At 42.9% G+C, this 22,035-nt stretch overlaps 1 protein-coding gene across 2 annotated transcripts in view; it reads left to right on the forward strand.

Moving 5' to 3' along the window:
- The window catches only part of impact (impact RWD domain protein), a 56,760-nt gene extending 35,263 nt beyond the window's left edge, over positions 1 to 21,497 (forward strand). For both annotated transcript variants that reach the window (XM_072660003.1, XM_072660002.1), the window contains exons 9-11: positions 6,007 to 6,097; positions 13,360 to 13,494; positions 21,131 to 21,497. In XM_072660003.1, coding sequence (XP_072516104.1) covers positions 6,007 to 6,097; positions 13,360 to 13,494; positions 21,131 to 21,190 — 286 coding nt within the window. In that variant the 3' untranslated portion in view covers positions 21,191 to 21,497. The remainder of the gene's footprint in view (positions 1 to 6,006; positions 6,098 to 13,359; positions 13,495 to 21,130) is intronic.
- The last annotated feature ends 538 nt before the right edge of the window (positions 21,498 to 22,035 follow it).

The raw sequence follows: 22,035 nt of genomic DNA on the forward strand, positions 1-22,035 counted from the left end.
ATCTTTTTACACAGACTTCCATTTAAAGTTGATAATGACTGAATAAGGAAAAAATAGAAATTGCAGAAAGTGCAAAGCAGGCCTGAGCACAAGCCAAAACATGCAACTGTGCGAGAGGCCTGGACTGAGGAGAGTCATGCAAATGAACAGACCTTAGTTGCATGTTTTTAATGTACTTACCTGCAGTTTGTCTTCCAGGTGGAACAGCATTTACATTCCGTATAAAGGTTGTGACCAGGGCCTCAACAGCTAATTAGCATAGCAGATAACATCAATAATAAACCCTGTTGACAAAGAATCACAATTACTTCAGGGTTGTGTCTCAGTGATTAGATCAACAGATCAATATCACACCGCAGTCTGAGTGAGAAATAGAGAGAGCACTTCACACACAGGCTTGAGCTGTTTGCTGTAGAGGTACAGTTACAGAGCAGTGGGTCATTGACCACAGGGTTCGATACCCAGGTCCGCTCTGCTGCCACTGTCTGGACCTTGAGTAAGGCTTTTAACCTGACCCTGCACTCTCACCCTGGATTTCACCCAAGCTTCCGAGTTTGTAAATGAATGTACTGGTCACTCCTCAGTCCTATCAGAATATTATGACCACCTACCTAATAGTGGGAATAACCACCCCTGGCTCGGGGGACACTAGCGAGACATTGTGGCATGGACTGTATTAGGTGCTGGACAGTGCTGCGCAGCTCTGTACCACTTGCTGGAGTTGTCGTTCCCCTCTGGCATCTGTGGCCCTTGGGGCTCCACTGTTACCACTGTTGTACTCAATGTGTCCAATGAGTCCAAGTCCATTCTCGGTACCCCTTCACTACAGCGGCTCAAGAACATCCCACAAAGACGGTGGCTTTCCGAGACGCCACCATCATCCTTCACCTGCTATCGCAGTCATATCAGAACATTATGACCACCCCTGATTTCGAATGAACTCGACTTGGGACATCACTGATGCCACTTTTGCGTTGTTGTTGCACGTATAAGCGAGCACACCGGTCAGTTGTCGCAAGTGCAACCGTCCCATCATGGCAGAAGGATGCCATTTGGCTAATGTCCAAAGGTGCATGATGATGAGGTACCAGGCGAAGGGTGGTAGCATCTAACTTCATGGGATGCTCTATAGCCTCCGTAGTGAAGGTGTACAGGGAATTGATGCAAATGGATGTTGCCTCATTTGCATATTGCAGCCTTCTATTATACTGTATGGACAAAAGTATTGGGACGCCTGCTCATTCATGTTACTCATTCATGTTACTTCTGACATCGAGGGTATTAAAAAAGAGTTGATCCTGGAAGAGAGGATATTGGAAGAGCATTGCAGTGGGATGTTGGATGATCCTCCTCCCAAAAGCATTGGCTGGCGCACCATCATCATTCCAGAGGACACTGCTGAATGCTAGCTGAATGAGTTATTAGAAAGGGTGTCCACAAACATTTGACCATAGTGTATATCGGGTTTTCTAAGGGCCCCAGTGTCACAATGTCACAACGCTAATGAAATATATCAAGCAACCCTACCCATTGATGCCAAAGGGGCAGGTGGTACAGAGCAATGGGTGCATCACTGTGAACCTCTAGAGTTAACCTCTATAGTGAGCACCTTCCATCACCGAGACCACAACGTCTTGCTTGTATCATCCGAAGTTATTGGGAGTGTTTCAGTGTTTCAAGGAACAGAGGTCGCAAAGTCTTAACCCTTTCACAAGCGTGGTCCAGCCAGTGGAAACTGACAAGCCCAAGGGTTTATAGCAAAACAAACAGCCTGTTTAATTCTAAGAGATAATGAGGTTGGAAAATGGTCGATATGGGTCCTTTAACACAATTAAACATTTACTCAGTCTACCGGTCACCAGATGAAGCCAATCAGCACCTGCAATCACTAACAGTAATTGCTTTTAGAGGGCAGATTAATGCAGTGGTTTAGTATTCTTGCTAGGGCTGCACGACATGGGCGAAATACCATATAGCCATATTGCAAATATGCTGTTGCCTATTGTGCTTACAGTGTATCTTCCAGTATGCTGGAAGCAGTTTGGGGTTCCTTTCACTCATAATGTTCTACTGGTTTGTATTGGTATTGGCTATTTGCATTGTTTGTGAATGCAGCTCTCGTATTGGCCCGATGCCCACCCATACAGATTGGTATCGGGCCATGTCAAAACCTTCTGGGCTAGGTTTCGTGGTGTCTTGTTGCTCTGGCTTGGTGTAATATTGGGGATGAATTCACAGCTTCATGACGTGTGCAGTAGCCTGATAGCCTGCGGGTAGAAACTGTTCTTCAGCTTGTTTGTTCTGGACGGGTTGCTGCGGTACAGGCTTCCAGGAGAACAGACGGTGTGCTGGGTGAGCACTGCCTGAACTGCTTTTGAGGGATTTCCTCAGGCGTCAGGACTGATTGATGTTCTGTAAGGCTGGGGTTTTGCGGCCTGTAATGAATTCTACTCTCTGAAGAGTGCGGTGGTCACGAGCGATGTAGCTACCATACTTAACAGTGATACAGCCCATGAGGTTGCTCTTACTCTCCATCTGTAGGAGATGGTGAGGAACCGTTTTCGAGATGTGTTGATATGCTCCCAGCATATAAAGTATTCATTATTTGGATAGAGCCTCATTTGCATATTGCAGCCTCCTGTTATACTGTATGGACAAAAGTATTGGGACACCTGCTCATTTATTGTTACTTCTGAAATGGAGGGTATTTATAAAAAAAAAAAAAAAGGGTTGATCTTGCCTGCTTTTGTTGGAGCAACTGTCTCTACTGTCCAGGAAAGAAGGCTTTCTACTGGATATTGGAGGAGCATTGCTGTGGGATGCTGGATGTCAGATGATCCTCCTCCTAAAAGCATTGGCATGCGCACCATCATGGTGCGTCATTAGAAAGGGTGTCCACAAACATTTGGCCATGTAGCGTATATCGGCTCTCTGAAAGCAGATGTCACGACGCTGATTAAATATCGTATCAAGCAGCCCTACTGTGCTGTTCTGTGTGTGAGTGTGTACATAGCTCTTGAAAAAGGGCGGGAGGGTGGTCCTTTGAGTACAAGGCTAATGATATACTGGAGACAAGAGGCAGCTGTCATCCGAGGGAGATTAACCTACAGGTGATATTGACATTCAGAATGTTGGTAATGCTCTCATTATGTTGTGCTGAATAGCTGATTGAGCCCTGCCACTGTCCTCTGCCCACTTCATCTTCAAACACTGATGCAGCTCAAGTAGGATCTCTCGTTTCCGTCGTGCTCTGTCTGTCTGCAGTGCTGCGCTGGAGATTGCCGGGGCTGTAACGGCTCACCTTTTCGCCCTGAATCAAGTTTTTTTTTTTCTTCTTTGTTCTGATATTTTTTGTTGTTTCTGACCTGTTTCTGAGCGCTCTGATGAAATGCGTTCATCATTTCCTTGTGTGTAATTATGCCTCTGCGGACCACCTCAGTCTGAATCTGAAATGAAGAAATGAATGTGAATGATTGTTCAGAGTTTATAAGAGAAATACTTCATTAACCTGCATTGTCACACACTCAAAAATTACCCTACTGTCCATATCAGGGGTGTAAGAAAATATCAACATCAACAGATAATCTACATATCTATAAAAACGAAATGGACAAAAGTATTGGGACACCTGCTCGTTCACGATTTCTTCTGAACTCAACTCTATCAATAAAAGATGTCATCCTGCTTTTGTTGGAGTAACCGTCTCTACTGTCCAGGGAAGAAGGAAGGCTTTCTACTATAAGATTTTGGAGGAACAGTGAGGTGAGGATTTGATTGCACTTAGCCACAAGAGCGTTAATGAGGTCAGGAGGTTCGATGAAGATCACCACCCCACCTCATCATCCCCGACTCACCCCCAACGCATCCTATTTAAAGGTATTATATGGAGCACCATCCATCATTCTAGAGAGCACAGTTCTTCCACTGCTCCACAGCTCAATGCTGCTAGGGGGCTTTATACCCCATCTACTAACCCACGCCTGGCATTAGGCAGCATGGTGCCAGTAGGTTTTTCTATTCTGTTGGCAGTACTTCTCTATGTGTGTGGATTTGTCTAGCATGTCTTGGTGCAGGTTAAAGAAAATAAATGCATTTATTTGAAGAGGTGTCCACAAACGTTTGGACATGTAGTGTACGTACATGTATATTTTTCAAGCACTTGCACTTGCAGTCTGGTTAGATGTTGCACGGTGCTGCTATCAGCAGTTGGTAGATACTAACGGCACTGAGCAATGGCAATAAAGTTGAATCTAGCGGAATCGGATAGCCTGGATGCAGTCCATGGATCAAATGGGTTCACTAGAAGCTAAGTTTCCCTCCTTTGAGATGCTTTGCCAGGCCTTCACTGCAGCCGCCTTCAGCTGCCTCTTGTTTGTGGCTTTTCCTTCTTCGGTTCTGTCTTCAGTTGGTGAAAAGCTGCTCAGTTGGGTTAAGGTCAGGTGGTTGACTCGGCCATGTAAGAACATTCCATTTCTTGGCCTCGAGAAGCTCTTGAGTTGCTTTGGGTCAGCATCCGTCTGTGCTGTGAAGCGCCCTCCTGTCAGTTTTTATTTTTCAGCGTTTGACTGAATCCGAGAAGACAGTGAAGCTCTGTACACTTCAGAGCTTATCCAGCTACGTCTATCAAGTCAAAGTCAAAGGTTTGTTTGGCAGAACATCCAGGCATTGAAATTGCTTGTGTTGAGGCTCACGGTTTCTCTACAGCTGAATAAATAACACTGCATATACTAAATATGAAGAAAAAGAAGACCATTCCTATGTGTGGAGATCTATATGGCACTGTATGTCCAAATATTTGTGGACACCACCTTCTAGTGAATGCATTCAGCTACTTTAGATTGCACCCATTGCTGACACAGCTTGCCAAGTCCCTGTAGAGAAGAAGTACTGCCAACAGAATAGAAGACTCTCTGGATCAGATCAACATCATGACCCTATCGGCACCATGCTGCCTAATCCCAGACGTGGGCTAGTAGAGGGGTATAAAGCCCCCCCAGCAGCATTGAGCTGTGGAGCAGTGGAAGAAAGTGTGTTATTCTCTGGAATGACAGTGGTGGTGCTCTTGCAAGCAAATCCTCACAGCAATGCTCCTCCGAAATCTAGTAGAAGGCCTTTTTCCTTGGACAGTAGAGACAGTTACTCCAACAAAAGAAGGATAAATGTGATTTGAATAAGCAGGTGTCCCAATACTTTTGTCCAAATAGGGTATAAACAAAATTATTATACTATACAAAAGATAAAAGACAAAGTGTGCGAATACAGAGAAACAACACCGGCCAAAAGTGAACATTAGGACAACTTATCAGTTAACAGTAACTAATAACCTTAAGTTTTTTAATTAACTCAATTTAATCTAAAGTTCTCCTAACTCACATTTCTGACTTCTGCATCTCAGTCTGGTCAACAGTCCATACTGAGCTGTGCCGCAAAAGCATTAGTAAATAATCTGCAGCTGAAACTTATTAAATACTGTGTACAATGTTTAGTCTGTGGCTCCGCCCCCTCTATCTGTTTACTGTTTATTCCCACCTGCAGGTTAGAGCTCCCCCTATCACATGGGAGGAGGCCTTCCTATTTTCTACTAGACTCCTGACCATGGAGGGCTTCATTGTTGATGTTGATGTTGATGATCTCCTGAACCTCTTGACAAGCAGACAGTTAGACAGTTGCTCCACTCTAGAGCATTTTAATAGCATCTGCTAATTCCCATCCTTCCTGGTGGATATCGTAAACTGAGGCATTAACTGACTTAGGCTGAGGGTGTTGTGGGGAAATGCTAATACCATAGATCAGGCCATTGCTTCATCTCCAACTTCAGTCCTCTGTTGACAGGGGAGGTTCACAGAAATCCCTTAATTAAAGCATTAAAGCAGTTATTAATACATATGTCTGGTCAGAACAGAGGGTGAAGCTAATTAGCTTATCCCATCGGGATAAATGAAACAAAAGCCCAATCCGAGCACGACCAGCTGATCAATCTCCTCTCCGTCTTCTCGTCTCCAACAGGATATACTGTGAAGACAAAAGCACGTTCCTTCAGGACTGCGAGGATGATGGAGAGACGGCTGCTGGTGGGAGGCTGCTGCATCTCCTGCAGGTGTGTATGTGTGAGTCTAGAGGGTCAATATTTGAAGCTGAATCGTGGTTCAGCACACTTCTATCATATTTATGACTATTTTGAAGTAAAAGGGCATTGAGCTGTCGCCCCCCCACCACCACCTTTTGGCTGGGTCTCCTACTGATAGAGAATGATAATCTGTTTACGTGTGGGAACGTCAGATAAGGCCAGATTATCCTTTAGCATCTTGTCCGTGCACACATAGGATTTATTGGAATAGTAGATTTACTGGGAGGTTTAATTCCAGCTGTAATATAGCACACCTTATCCATCTGAACTGGAGCATCAGAGTATTGGAGAAAGGTGGATTAAATCAGGGCTGGTGCTGAACGCCATTGGAGCAGACCAGAGCATGTATGCTTTGGAATATTAACTAATGCCAGGCACATGGTTTGCTGTAATTTGCTGTAATTTATCATGACTAATTGCTACATGTCCAGGTGTCGCTGCTCCTTAATATTTTTGCCTTTACTCCGGTGCGTTCTCAGTTGAATTCCTGATTAATTGAACCTGTATTTCCATTAATATGATGCAGTTCATTAACCCGAGCAATCAGAACAGAGAGGAACCACACCATCACTAACCCTGGTAAAAGTATAAGACCCTTGAGGACCTCTTACGGTGCTTTAAGGAAACCTTAAAGAACCTTTTTTTCCATCTAAAAACACACTAACCAGGAACCACTATGGGCCTGACCTGGTGTCTGTGCTATACATGCCTCCAGATGTGAAGTCTACAGTTTAGTGCACTCTATCCAATTCATTAAGCCATGCAGAATCCCATTCAACCTAATAACAAGCTAGTTTCTTCATTTCTGTGGGCGGAGCTTGCCGAATAAACAAACCAAGTGCAGCTTTAGGTCTAAAGTCTTCAGTCTTCTGAACCTTTCATTAAGCTAGGTTGAAACAACCTGCCTCCGCTCCAGCATCCGTGTGTTTCTGGGTCTATTTCCAGCAGACTTTAGAGGATAAAGTGTTTTAACCTCTGAAGCATCTCGGAGGCAGCCATAGATTATCTTGCGCTTTCCCACTTTACGCTTCTCACGCTCAGACATGGGCACGTCATTCATCCATAAACTCCCGCCTTATCTCTCTCGCTCTCTGTGTACTCATCCAAACCCTGCAAGGCACCATGTGAAATCGATGTACCATTTTAATCAAAACCCAATTTCACTTTCAATCATGGAAGGTTGTGAGAACTCAACCACTAAAACCTGACCAGGCCTGGGAGTTTTCACACTGCTCACAGTGCAACATCCTTTTCTTATTTAATATGAAATGTGCATGTGTAAATTAGTGTATGACTAATGATGACCTGTGATGTTAATATTGTAACGCTGTAGTCCATGAAATTAAAAAACGCTAGTGTGTTAACCCTTCGAAATCGCTGTTATGGCTGGTGATAAACGAGGCAGTTTTGTTCATTTGATATGAATAAATTCTGACCTGTAGCTCAGTAAAGCAAGCATTCCGAATTATTGACGAGGAAATATTTTTTGTTGTGATTGGACTTTGATTAAAAGTTATTGGACGGCCAAATGTAATATAATGCAGGACTGGATTGCAGTGATGTTTAAGAGGAAGCGGCATCATGGTACTATGGTTTTCTTATTTGCAGACACAGATCAACAATCTGTATTTTACAATTTGCCAGCACAAACATTTCTCCTCATTTGCATATGATTTGCATACTATAAAATAAATGTATACGTTAAAAAATACATTTCAAAATCATTTTATCTGATCAGTTTGAAATGAGCATCCTGTCAAACATCACTGCTGCAGTTAAGAAGAACTTTTGATTACAGTGCGTCCACCATTTTTGACAGATGATGTAATGTGTTACAGAATACAGACTTCAGTACAGCATATTTTATTACAATTAAAATTATATATAATTTCAAAAATGTAAATTATATATATGATATATTAAGAAAAGATAGGTCTGCTGTTCTGTCCTTGTTTTGCTCTTTTATGTAAAAAATACTTTGGTTCTGAGATTTTCTGGCCATTGTAACACTGCGTGGTATATGGGCTCATTTACATGTCGATTTTGATTGGATGCTGAGGTGACAAATACTGCAGTTGTATAAATCAGTCCAAATTTATTTATATAGGCCTTTTACAACAAAGGTTGTCACAAAGCAGCTTTACAGAGATTCGGGTCCGAGCATTTTTAGAGCTAGTGGCAACATTGGCAAGGAAAAACTCCTTTGGTCGAGAGAAAGAAACCTTGAGAGGGACCTAGATTCAAAAGGGGAACCCCTTCTCTGGTCGACATCGGATCATAACAATTATAAACAAAACAGGATTAAAACTAACAATAAAACAAAACTGAATTAATAAAAAAGGTAAATGTGGTAATAAATGTAGTAAAAGGGGTTGGTGTGGCGCAACAGATAACACCACTACCTTCCAGTAAGCTACCACACCATGTGGGAGACTGGGGTTCGATTCCCAGTCTGGGTGACTATGCTGTGCTACACCAATAAGAGTCCCTGGGCAAGTCTCCTAACACTACATTGGCCCACCTCTGTAATATGAGTAACCTTGTAAGTCGCTCTGGATAAGTGCATCTGCTAAATGCAGATAATTTAAATGTAAAAGCTATACATATGCCATCTTTGCAACACCGCTGGGCAGTTCAGTTCCAGTCACGTGAAACCAGGCTTTTATATCTAAAAGGGGGGGGGATCAAACTACTGTCAACTGCAGATCAAAATAAAGTTTCAGAATTATGTTTTAAATAATTGCTCAAATCTGACAAAACCCTCAAGAGTAATTTGTAGTGTTCGCACACACACACACACACACACACACACACACACACACACACACACACACACACACACTGATCCTTCTAGTTCGCTCACCATATCCACACTGAGCTCCACTATCTCAGGGTCTGTCTGCCCTTTAACTGAACTCCTCTCTGGACATAAGCTGAGTACTCTTCTCTTTACCTGAGCACTAGCTGCTATACTCAGTACTGCACTGTACACTCTGTTTACGTACGATATGCTGTTCACAACACCAGACTGGTCTACCTCAGCACACACTCCTGCAATCCATGTTTCACTCTTTATTTACACACACAGCACATCCAGCACTGCTCTACATATTTACTTCATATTTACTTCATTTTATTGCACATGTTCAGATTTATTGTCTTTGTATTTATTGTTTATTCACTGTGTCTCATGTTTTGTCTATTGTTCTTGCACTATTTTATTATGTCCTACCCATTCTGCACCGGAGACTTCAGCCTAACAGTGTTTGGTTGTACTGTACAACCCTGTATTAGTATAGTGGCAGTAAAGTTAAATGGAAATGAATTGTTTTTGTGACATCACAAAAAAAATATTAATAATAAATCCTAGCTGTTTTTACAGTTGAATCTTCATTAATTGATTTGATAGTGAACGGTACATTTACAAGATTTATATCGTCACTGTACAATCAAATGTATCTCCAGAATCTTTACAGTAACTTTGCAGGGGAAGGCAGAAATGTTCTGAACTTGGGATGAAGGAGTTTATTCCAAGTAATTTAGAGCATTTCTATTGGTCTGTTAAGCAAGAATCATTTACACAGTGTACAGAAGCAGCTACAGGGTTCAAAACATGGAGAAAACTAAAAACCGAGTTCTTCTGTCGCAGGAGCTCACATAAAGTATAAACTCACATCCGACACTTAATGTTAGTGTAATCCCCAACAAAGTAATCACGTAGTTACATATAAACAGCATAGCAAAGTGATGGCGGTAGCTACAGACTTCTAGCTCTGGAGGTAACCTAACAAACTTTGCATGACTTCCATTCTCGCTTATTTAGAGCAATTCCGGCAAAGCATACAAACCATTTTCTATATGTAATCCATTTAACCTAATCATCCCTCCAAACCGTTTCCTGGCCTGAAGTTCCTCTCACTCCCCTCTCCATTTTGGATCACACTCTGTCCATTTATGGAGCTGGAAGTGACGCCACGTATAGACGACAACTAAGTAGGCTATTATTAGCTTATGCAGATGGCTCAGACCCCCCACCATACAGGCAGCTTGCCAACTACGCCCCTGTGGCGTTTAAAAAAATGTGATTGACAGCCGGCACAGGCAGTTGACATCGTTTTTCACAAAGACACTGTTTTTTTTTTTCTGCCGCAGTGTGTGTTTTTAATTTTCCTCCGAGGGCCCAGGTTTTGATACCCTGCCTGCATCTTTAGGAATGTAGAGCATTTCTGAAATTGTTTACTGTTGGGCGTTGCTGATTCTGTGCCGATGTGGACGTTGGGACAGCAGAACTAAAATGAAAATGTCTCCATTATGATGGACCATCATGTTGGCTTGAAATGAATTCGAGGTCCTGCCCCATTTTGATGAGCTGTATGCGAATTTTTCCCGTACAGCTGCTGCGAGGACGCTGTTCTTAGATGTTCAAAGGGTTTTCTCTTGGTAATTGAGTTTTACTTTGTTGACGTGCTTCGTTTTCCACTTCTGTGACGTGACGTCTTTTGAATTCAACGTTTCTTGATCTTGCTCTCGCTCCGAAAGTCTTAGAGCGGGAGAGGTTTTCAGTTTTCAGGAGCTAACTGAGCCCAAAGCTTAGATTCAGGAGCAAATGAGGATCTAAGTGGGATGCTAATTTAGACAAACTCTAAAGCAGCAAAGACTAAAACTGCACTAATGTTATTATCATTCTGTTCCAGTCTGCGCTGGACGACAAGTCCTGAGTGTTGCCGCTCCCATCATCATTACGCTCGTCCTCTAAATGAATGTTTCTCATAACTTAAAACTAATTAGCTTAACGACAAAAAAGCTTCAGTGCTACAAACTGCTTCTCCCTGCGCTGTGCAGCCTGTTAGCACAGCTAATTACATCTTCACAGATTAAAACAAAAACAGTTGCTGTGCCTGAAATGGACCCCTGTGCGCATTTTAGGATGCTTATATGCATGTCGGCCGTTTCCGAATCAAGAATAGCAATTGCCGTGGGATTCTAGGGGGGCACTACAAACTCCCACAGTCCACTCGGAGTTGTAGATCACTGCATCAGCTGGATATAGGCTATACCAAAGTGTATTGTGTGTCTCTTGTTACTAAGCAACCCACATAAGAGCGTTAGCTAATGTTAGCGGTAGCCGTCGCCGACACTGTAAACAAAATCAGACTCTCTCGACTCTCCCTGGCTAAAAGCAGCAGTTTTAAAAAAAGGTCCCTTATGTCTTTCCAGCCTGCTGCTCATCAAACAGCACAAACACGGAGCGGAAACTGTTGGAGTTACTGCAGTCAGTCATGGACCAAGAATTAAATGTAGCCTAGTTCTGCACACCCACACACTGAGCTGTGGGTGAAGGGAACTGTGGTTGATTTAAACGTTGGGAAGATTGCATTTACTGAGAGTCTCAGTTGAGTATGGGACGTAGGTTGGGGCACAAAATGCTCAGATGTCATTTAACAGGCCCCGGGTGGTTCCGCGGACTAAGGCGTTGGTTCGAATCCCGGTCATGCTGCTGGACATCGCCAACCGAGGCCCAGAGAGAGAGCGCAATTGGCCTTGGGGTGGGTAGATGGTGCTCTTCCCCCCACTTTGTTCGTTGCGGTGCTGGCCGGCACTGGTGTCTGCAGGCGGGTGTGTTGGAGTTGGGTATGCGGCGCTTCTCTTCAGGCCCGGCGGTGTTGCTTTGGCGTGTGCTAGTCCGCCTCCACTGGTGATGGGGGCATCGCGTGCAATGTGGGGAGGGGGCTACGTATGGGTTGGGTAAGTGGCAGTCCAAATTTGATCAGGAAATTGGATAAAATTGGTAAAAACAAAGGGCAAGCCTATTTACCAACCTTTTATTAATTCTTAGATAAATTCTTAGATGTTCAAAGGGTTTTCTCGTTCTCAAAGGGTTCCTTGATCTTGCTCTTGCTGCAATAGTCTTCAGAGCGGGAGAACGGGAGAATCTGAGTTCAGCTAAGGAGCCCAGAGCTCGTAATTATTCCTGAGACTTACCGGAGAGTGCCGCTGTCCACCTGTCGTGTCCTCTCAGCGTGATGTGCTGTTAGCAAGCGTTGGTTGGTTAGCTTTTAGCCTTGCCCCCCACTCCCGTCCCCAGGTTTGGCTTTATCGAATATAAATAAACCGGTACGTCCTTGCTGATGTGAGTTTAACTCCAGCTCGGTTTGGATGATGTGGGGTGGTGATCATCCAACACCCTGACCTTCCTGACAATGTTGCTGATTCAATCAAATCCTGATGTCGTGTTCCAAAAGTAGAAAGCCTTCCCAGAGACGGTTACTCCAGAAAAGCAGGATATCCCCTTGATTTCGGAAGAAACAATCAATGAGCAGGTGTCCCAATACTTTTGTCAGTAGAGCTTATATACACTAAAACAAAAGTAAGTCTTTCACTTGTTAGTGGGATGTATTTAGTGGGAATTTAAAAGTAAATGAAGTTGGTTCAGTGCTCTGCTGTTTTCAGGGTGTATGAGGGCCAGCAGCACCAGAGGCCACACTGTGTTGTTTTGCTCTGTGCTGCCTAGCTAGGCTCCCTGCAGAGTGTAGAGCCCCACTCTAATATAGCACACCTGATCCACTGTGCCACAGGTCAGCTGTTTGGTAGTCTGTTTGGTAGCCAGTACTTGACTAAACCACCCCTGGTTCCAGTAGTTCCAGACTGTGTCCATCTGTTTCTCTGCAGACTCTGTTATCAGCCTCCTTTCACCCTGTTCCTCATTGCTCAGGACCCCCCAGGACTGACCACTGCAGATCAGCCTGTAGTATTTTTTGGGTGGTGGGTCAGCATTCTCAGCACTGCAGTGACACTGACTGACATGGTGGAGGTGGTGAGTGTGTTAGTAGTTAGTGTGTGTTGTGCTGCTGGTATGAGTGGATCAGACACAGCAGTGCTGCTGGAGTGCTTAAACACCTCAGTGTCACTGCTGGACTGAGAATAGTCCACCAACCAGAAACATCCAGTAGCTCATCCCTGACACCCAATCCTAAAAAGTCATATTATTAAAGCTAAAGATTTTAGATTGTACTAGGTTCACCTACAGTTATTGCCATTTTTTTAGGAACACCTACCTTATTGGTGCACTTTAATACAATTACAGTAATATCTGGGCAGCAATGGTCCTTTGGCGGTCCCTTCCCATCAATGAATGGGGTAGAGGGGGCTGATAACTGTGAAATGGCCAGTGTGTGTGCCTGATGAACCAGGAACCCACTGTACAGTTCTTAATACTTTCCTTTTGTCTGTAGATTCTGGATGTACGGAATGTGCTGGTGGTGGTGTCGCGATGGTACGGTGGGATCCTCCTCGGCCCTGACCGCTTCAAACACATCAACAACTGCGCCAGGAATATCCTCGTCCAAGAGGGCTACGCAGAAACGACGGTGAGGCTGTTGTAATTCTTACCAGATGCGTCATAATTAGGTTTACACAGGTGGTGTTGTCATTTGGTGCGAAGCTGTATGGAGATCAGTGTATATGTATCTAGATACACACACACACACACACACACTGCTGATGGAATGGGATGCTGTGGATCAGCTGTGAGCGTATGAGCCTATGAGCTCATGAGCCTACATTCACCAGGGCCAGGGCCAAGTGTGGAGGGGTTAGAGGGGGGAAAAAGACCCCCCCCCCTCAGCATTAGCATTGGGCTGTGGAGCAAACAAGCTGTGAATGGCGTGATGGAGCTCCGTCCAGTATCTAATCATCCAACATCGGAATCTGACCACACTGATGCTCTTGCTCTAGTGGGGATGCATGCCATCAAATCCTCCTCACAGCAATGTTCCAACATCTAGTGTGTAAAGCCTTCCCATAAGATTACAGGCTGTTTCTGCAGCAATGAAGGACAAGCGGTCTATAAATCTAGTGGTGTAAGAAAATATTGATATATTAAAATATCGATATGCTGCGATATGACGCTCTGCAATATTCTGTCGATGCTCAAATGCAGTATTGATGGATTATTAATGAATTGGTTTACATTCAAAAATTTGATGGCAGTGGTTCCTTTTGTGTTGTGTTCAAACCCTGACCACTAGATGGCAGTGTAGTAATCGTCAGGTCTTCATGTTGACTATGATATAATATCTATAATATTATTTTTATAATAGAAAGATGCAAACAATCACCTTGCAGTGCCTCATTATATCGCAATATATCAAATCATAACGCATTGCTGACACAGATGTGCAAATGCACACACACACACTGCTTGTCAAGTACCTGGAGAGAAGTACTGTTAATGGAATAGGACTTTTTGGAGTAGAGGGGTATTAAAGCCCCCCATCAGCATTGAGCTGTGGAGCAGTGGAGAAACTGTGCTCTCTGGAATGATGATGGTGGAGCTCCATCCGCTACTTTCGATGGGACGAGCTGAGGAGTTGGGGGTGATGAGGTGGGATGGTAATCATCCAATCCCTGTATCTACACAGTCCTAATTAATACCATGACTCCTTAAGAAATGCTGGAGGAGCCAGTGTCTACAAACATTTTGGACTATTTCTATTGGTCCAATCGTCATGACTTGGAATGCTCCAGGGCTCGCGGCCGTGCTGTGATCATTCCCCTCGTACGGCCCGTTTGACTGAGCCCTCAGATGCCTCCACCTTTCTCTTTTATTAAGATTTGTTTTGTTGCCGCTTTGGAAAACAAAACGCTCCTCCTCACCTGCGCTGTAATTGCTATGGAAATATTTATTCAGCAGGTCACCTCTCGAGCCCGCGTCCCCGGTGCTAAAGCGTCGGGCGAGAACAAGGTTACGCACATCATGAAATTGAGGTTTGGAGGAGGCTTGGCGGAGGTTTACACTGAGAGACGCTGACTTCTGCCAGCGGATTCGTTTATTTGTTGTTTTCTTTCCTTTCATTTCTGTGCAAATAAGGACATGTGAGCAGCTGCAGGATCGTCATGGTTACAAGGGTGGCAGGGGTATTCTGGATGTTCGGTGGGTTCGCCGAGATCTTTACCCTAGGTATTGATCTCCTTGCTTCGTGTCCACACACATGCACACATCTTGTACACACACACGCACACACACACACACAATGCAATTTAGAAAGGTTGAGTTCTGTGTAATTCCCCCTCTAACGAGGAAAACAGTGTTCCAGTCTGGTCTGGTCACCGACTTTGATGGAAAATGAGGAGCGACGGGGGAATTTTTATTACAGAGACGTCGTTACAGGAGCTTCGTTCACCAGCGACCGAGCCTGGCTTAGGACCCCCAACAAACCGGAGATGACAGCAGGCTGAAGTGATCACAAGTTTGAAGCCTCACTGATGCCACAGCCATCCGTTGTCGACTATATAGAGTTTAATTGGACTGTGTGGGTAGTTCGGCCCTCCCTCTCCCCCATGCGTAAGCGCAGTGCTAAGCATCCCGGCATCTGTTAGCTGATGTAAGAGGATTAGCGGCTAGTGTTCTCCTCCAAGCGTGTTAAGGTCGGTGTGAAGTTTTAATAATTGAATAATTAGGACAGCGAGTGTTGGACTCTGCTGTTCAGACACCCAGGGGAAGCTCGTTCCACCACTTCGGTGCAGGACAGTAAAAAGTCTGGACGCTCGTCTTCCGTGGATCTTAAAGGATGGCGGGTCGAGCCGAGCCGTACTTGAAGCTGGAAGGGCTCTTGGTGCAGATCGGCTTTTGACCATCGCCATCAAGTACGGAGGGGCTGGCTGGTCCAATCTTGGCTTTGTAGGCCAGAGTCAGGGGTCTGAATCTGATGACCTGGGCAGCAGCTACAGAAGCTACAGTGAAGAGAGAACACAGCAGCAGAGGAGGAGGAGCAGCTGAACATGGCTGAACTTAGACGACCCATGCCACTGCATTCTGGATCAGTTGCAGGGCCTGATGGTGCTCAAAGGGAGACCAGAGACGGCTGTTAGCAGACCTATTGCATGTTTTTTATTGAAAAGCCTATTATTGTGGAATTCTAATAAATACTTAATACTTGTAAACAACAGTTTACAACTGTTTCCGATCCCTACTGTCCTGCCTGGTTCTCACATTCCTGTAACGGCTCGCGAGTGTGCACACACCAACACACTGCGAGGGGGGGGGTGGGGTTTGTTACAGAAGCCACAGTCATTTTTTCTTGTATTAACGTTGTTTTTTTGTTTTTTAACGTTATTTTTTTTACGTATTTCCTCTTGTCTGACGAAATCCAATCACAGAAACCACATTCCGATTACACTTGTGTTAAATGTGGATAAGATCTGTGTCTGACCACTCCCGATTGTGGTTTGGTTTGAGTGATCCAATCATAATCCACCCGGCTTTTCATGCGGACAAGTGAAATCCGAACGTGATCCGATCAACAAAACCGCTGTTAACGGCAGGTGTGAACAGGCTCTTACAGTGTAAGACCAGTGTGAGGCGCTAATGAGGTTATGACCATATTTAAGAACGTATATTTTTAAGACTACAATTACTTCTTAGATAGAAAAGTTAAAAAAAATGTAAAATAAAAATTATTATGAATATTTTAAGGAATAACTCGACTAACTTATTCTTCTGACATTAAAGCACATTTCTTTCTTAACACATTTTTGTAAATCCAACACCCCCAACAACACCATGGATCCCATTACACCCTTTGCTGCCCCATTAGACACTGAACAGGACCAGCAGCAATACAGCTGTGCCCGTTCCTCACAGAATGGCTACAGCACTGTTACTTGTGTGGTCTCCCCCTCACTTTTCCATCAACAGTGCAGAACACAGAATGGCTCAGTGGTGTAGTGTTTGGGAGTGCAGCTGGAGACCACCTCTACTGTAAATCAGAGAGAGGGACAAGTGCAAACCGAGCCCTTGTCGCACGCTGCTCCTCTGAAAGCGCCGGAACGGCCCGCGTGGTTTTATTTGCATGTCATAAGAGAAATTTGAATAGCGGCCTCAGATGGAGCGGAGTTCAGGTGTTATGCCTGCGGGATGGTAACCTGTGGTTTTCCGAGCAGGAGATGGAGATCCATTGAAATGCAGAATGTAATTAGGAAGCGAGTGGGGAGCTCTAGTGACTGGCTTTACAGCAAATCTAAACAGCCGTGAGGACGCGGAGGTGGAAATGTAGTGTAGTACAAATCCTCAGGGATTAGACACACAGACAGTCGGTTAACACCAGCAGGAAGGGCTGGATGAAGAAAGGAGAAGGTTGTTTAAAGAACAGTGAAGCTGAGGCTTCAGTTTCAGCCACTGTTTGCTTTATTACAAATATTACTACAGATCCTGTTTATTAGACCCTTTTTACAACAGTGCTAATTCTTGTCCAGGAGTTTTACCTGAAGATACCCCAGATCTAACACCACTAACTGAAATTGGCTATATGTAGTGTTGTTATTATAATAATAATAATAATAATTATTATTATTATTATTATTATTATTATAATTATGCAATACTTTTTAATCTAAAGATAAATTGTAGTAAAAGTATCAGTTTAAGTAGATAAACTTGATCGATACAGATCTAACTCCTATTATTCTTATTAATAATACTTTTATTAATATTGCATTTTTTGAAAGATTTATGTGACTCTTTTTTGTGACTGTGTTTTTAATTGTTTTTGCACTTGCTGTAATTAGACCCTAATATCTGTGCATTTGTTAAATTATTGATTTTAAATACTTATACAATAATAAGTAATTACAAATATAATACCATCATTATTCTCAACTGTTGGTCCAGTTGTAAGCAATGTCTAATTTTGTCCAGAAAGTCGACCAAATGTTTATTGTGTTAGTTAAAGTCTCTCAGTTTTACTGTTATTATTATTATTATTATTATTATTATTATTATTGTATTAAAGATGAATATTTGTAAATGTAGTAGTTTAAATTTATAAACGTGATCAATACAGATCTAACTCAGTTACTGAAACAAAAATGCTATTATTATTATTATTATATTAGAATAACTGCATTTTTAAATGTTTTTTTGTGACAAATTTGTGAATGTATCAGGTGTTTATGAAATGTTTATTCATGTTTCTTCATTTGTTTTTAAAAGTACTTGCAGTCATTAGACCTTAATATCTGTGCATTTGTTAAATTATTCATTTAAAATACTTTAAATATAATTCAAATATAATAACCTTACGTAATCTCAACTGTTGGTTGATTTGTAAGCAGTCTAATTCTGTCCAGAAAGTGTCCAGAAAGTCGACCAAATAGTTTATAAAATATTAAAAATTATATTAAAGATGAATATTTGTGAATGTATCTGTTTAATTTATCCTAAAACGTAATAAATACGAAAGCGAGAAATACAGATCTTACTTCCAGTTAACGTTTGTAAATGTATCAGTTTAACTAGAGACGTGATAAATACAGATCTTACTCAGTTATCATAATGCTATTATTTATTTATTTATTTATGTAACTCCATTTATCTAAAGATACACTTTTGTGTTTTAGGTGTTTATGAAATTATTTATTTATGTATTTATTTTTCTTTTAGATTTCACACCTTAATATAAGTCACTTACTCTTATATAATCTCAGCTGTTCTATTTTGTAAGTAGTATCTCAGTGTCCAGAAGCTTTCCCTGCAACTGGTTTACTGTCTTCAGTATGTCTCTGAAAGGACAGCTCAGTCGCTGTGTGTGGAGTAAGGAGTAAGAATGGCATAATACTGCTTAGGTTAAAAAAAGGTTTGTCCATGAAATGGGCTCTTTAATCCTACATAAGACACAAGTAAGTAGTAAATGTTTAATAATGAGGTTTTAATTTCACAATATATCAAGTAATGTTTTATTTATGATGCATTTATGGTGTCAGACTCATTAGTTTTACTCCGGATGCTGCCGCTGCTGCTGCTGCTGCTGATGATGATGACGATGATGATGGCACTCTGCAAGCATCCATGTTTTCATCCACATATAAAGTGCACAACGCGCTCTTCCTGTAAAATACCAACGACCCTGAATGTCATTACTGCCCTGCTGGGCTTCGCTGCGCTGTGCTGGGTGAGGTAACGGAGTGACTTGTCTCCTCCAGCTCGGCGGAGATCTGATGAACAAACAAGTTGTGCTAATGACCTGCAGAATGTGGCCGTTTCTTTCCCCTCACTGATGACATTCATTGGGATAGCGGGTAGTCTCTGAGGGAGTAATTTAAGAAGCAGCTCAGGGAGAGAGTTTGGCTTGGCGCTGCTACTAATTGCCATCTTTGCCCCCTTAAATTCATTTGTGGCAAAATTAGCCACAGTATATTGAAGGGATCACCTGGACATGGACTCTACTGATTGGCATGACTCTAATGAGCTAGCATGTTTAGGGTGAGAGGATATCTTGGTCGGAATGCAGCTCAGTGGTTTTCAGCGCTGATGAAGGAGGAGGCATCATTTACAGCCTTCACTCAGATCCTTGTGATGATAAACGCTCCCAGTGTGACTGACTCAGGGTGCCTCACGGCCACATTTACATTATGGTGAACAGTATGGGAAAGCAGAGTCAGGCAAACAATCTGTTGTGTGTGTGTGTGTGTGTATATATATAAAAACACAGTCATATACTATGAACTCTGACCATTATTATATCAGCTGCACTTTACTATATAGGAGCACTGTGTAGATCTGTAATTCCAGACTGTGTCCATCTGTTTCTCTGCAGACTCTGTTATCAGCCTCCACCTTTCACCCTGTTTGTTCCTCATTGCTCAGGACCCCACAGGACTGCCCACCACAGAGCAGACTGTAGTGTTTGGGTTGGTGGGTCAGCATTCTCAGCACTGCAGTGACACTGACTGACATGGTGGTGGAGGTGGTGAGTGTGTTAGTAGTTAGTGTATGTTGTGCTGCAGGTACAAGTGGATCAGACACAGCAGTGCTGCTGGAGTGCTTAAACACCTCAGTGTCACTGCTGGACTGAGAATAGTCCACCAACCAGAGACATCCAGCCAACATCATCCTGTGGGCACTGATGAAGGACCAGAGGATGACCAACACACACTGTGCAGCAGCAGATACAGAGCTTCTGCCTCTGACTTTACCTTCATCTACAAGGTGGACCAACTAGGTAGGAGAGTCTAAAAGAGAGTGAGAGACAGTGAGTGGACAGACACAGTGTTTAAGCACTCCAGCAGCACTGCTGTGTCTGATTAACTAACTCTAACTGTCTACTAACACACTCACCACCACCATGCAGTGCTAAAAATGACCCACCACCCAAAAAATAACGAATACGACCTGAGCATTGAAGAACAGGGTGACAGTAGGCTGATAACAGTATATATATATAAGTTTAGCAGTAAGAGAGTTTTTTTTACTGCAGACGCTCCAGATCTCATCAGAAACATAAATCCAGTAAAAATGAGAAACAATAGCTTCTAGTGAGATCTTGTGAGCTAGTCTGAAGAACAGAGCTTGGTTCCTCCAGGTTTCTCCTGGACGCCCCCGAGTCCAGCCAGCACAGCATGGAGGATGTGTTCAACTCCAGCAGCAGCAGCAGCAGCAGCAGCAGCTCACCTGATTTACCATCATTAAGCCCTGATTTACCACCAAACCAGGTGTTGATCTGAGGAGAACTCTAAATAATACTAGACTCCATGAGGAGAACTTTGGAGAAGACTTTTCTCCTGCATAAATGCTTGTTTGTGTTTATTTATTGATGTTATTTCTATTTGAAAAGTTAACACTTAAGATGTTTTTAACTTTTAACGTTTTAACGTTTTTAACAGCTTTTAACTGTTTGCTTAGGTACTTGGCCATAGTCCTGCATGTATGTATACACTCTAACTTGGAATAAAAAATATGCAATTATTATTATTATTATTATTATTATAAAAGTTAAAAGGTTTATTTCTAAACCCTTTTATCTCTTTCATTTCCTCATGTGTTCCTTATAATAACAGATAAATGGCTCGGGTATATATGTTGTGTTCCTGTCCGCTATTCCGGCCCGATGTTCCAGGAGGCTATTTGCAGCAACACTCTGTTTGTAGTTCCCCTGCATGTGGCCACTTATTTCAGCTCACACTCATCCTCACGGATCCTTTTTCACCTTCTCTCCTCTTCTCTCTCAGGACGAAGCTTCAAAACCAGGGGGGAAGAGCAGAAAGCCCAAAAACAAGAAGATGAAGTAAAGCCGCCTGCATGTTTCTCAGCGTTCGTTCCCTCTGAAGCGAGGGTCTCTGGGGAGAAAATGTCAACAGGGCCGCCTTTTCCGATGGATGAGGAGGTAAAGCTTTACAGAGCAGAAACAAAAGAAGCAGCCACTCACGCAAACAGAGCGATAGCAAGGATCTCTACCATGTTTACAACATTAATAATGTTTAAATGACTCAAATGTATCGGGCTAAAAATGGACGTGCCTCTCGATTGTAAATGTATGAATTTACATTATTTTGAGTTTTTTTTACATTAAATAAAAGCCAGAAGCTCTTCCTACAAGTTCCTCGAGTTTACGATTCATGATTCGCACCCTGATTTGCAAGCTGATTTCCAAATCAAGTGCTGAACGTCATTAATATGTCTCAAGATAGCCTGGAGCACTGACACAGCTCTGGCAGTGTGAGGGTTGTCGGGATTTGGGCTGCAGGGCGAAGTGTCAAGGCTTAGCCGAACTGCATTTTTAAAAGAGATAAATGTTTGTTATTAATGCTAATATTCCTCAGGGCCAGTCAAGTGTGATTTAGATAGTTTTAAAAGCAGCGTTCCACATAACACACTCTGCGACCATCATCACTTGCTGTGGATGCCAGAGACCAGGTGTGAAGTGTTCGGTTTAATTGTCGCTTCCAGTGGTCTGCTTTGTATTTCACGCATTTTGCTATATTTATCCATTCGAGCAGAGTTATGAAATTATTCTGAGTTATTTTTAGGTTCTCCTGAAAAGAACAAGGCCCAATATTGCTTTTATCTTAAGCCTTGGATACACTACAGGACGTTTAACAGTCCTTAGCAGATTATAAAAGGACTGGGTTTTGAC

Source organism: Salminus brasiliensis, chromosome 17 (genome assembly GCF_030463535.1).
Source record: "Salminus brasiliensis chromosome 17, fSalBra1.hap2, whole genome shotgun sequence".
Taxonomy (NCBI): Eukaryota; Metazoa; Chordata; class Actinopteri; order Characiformes; family Bryconidae; genus Salminus; species Salminus brasiliensis.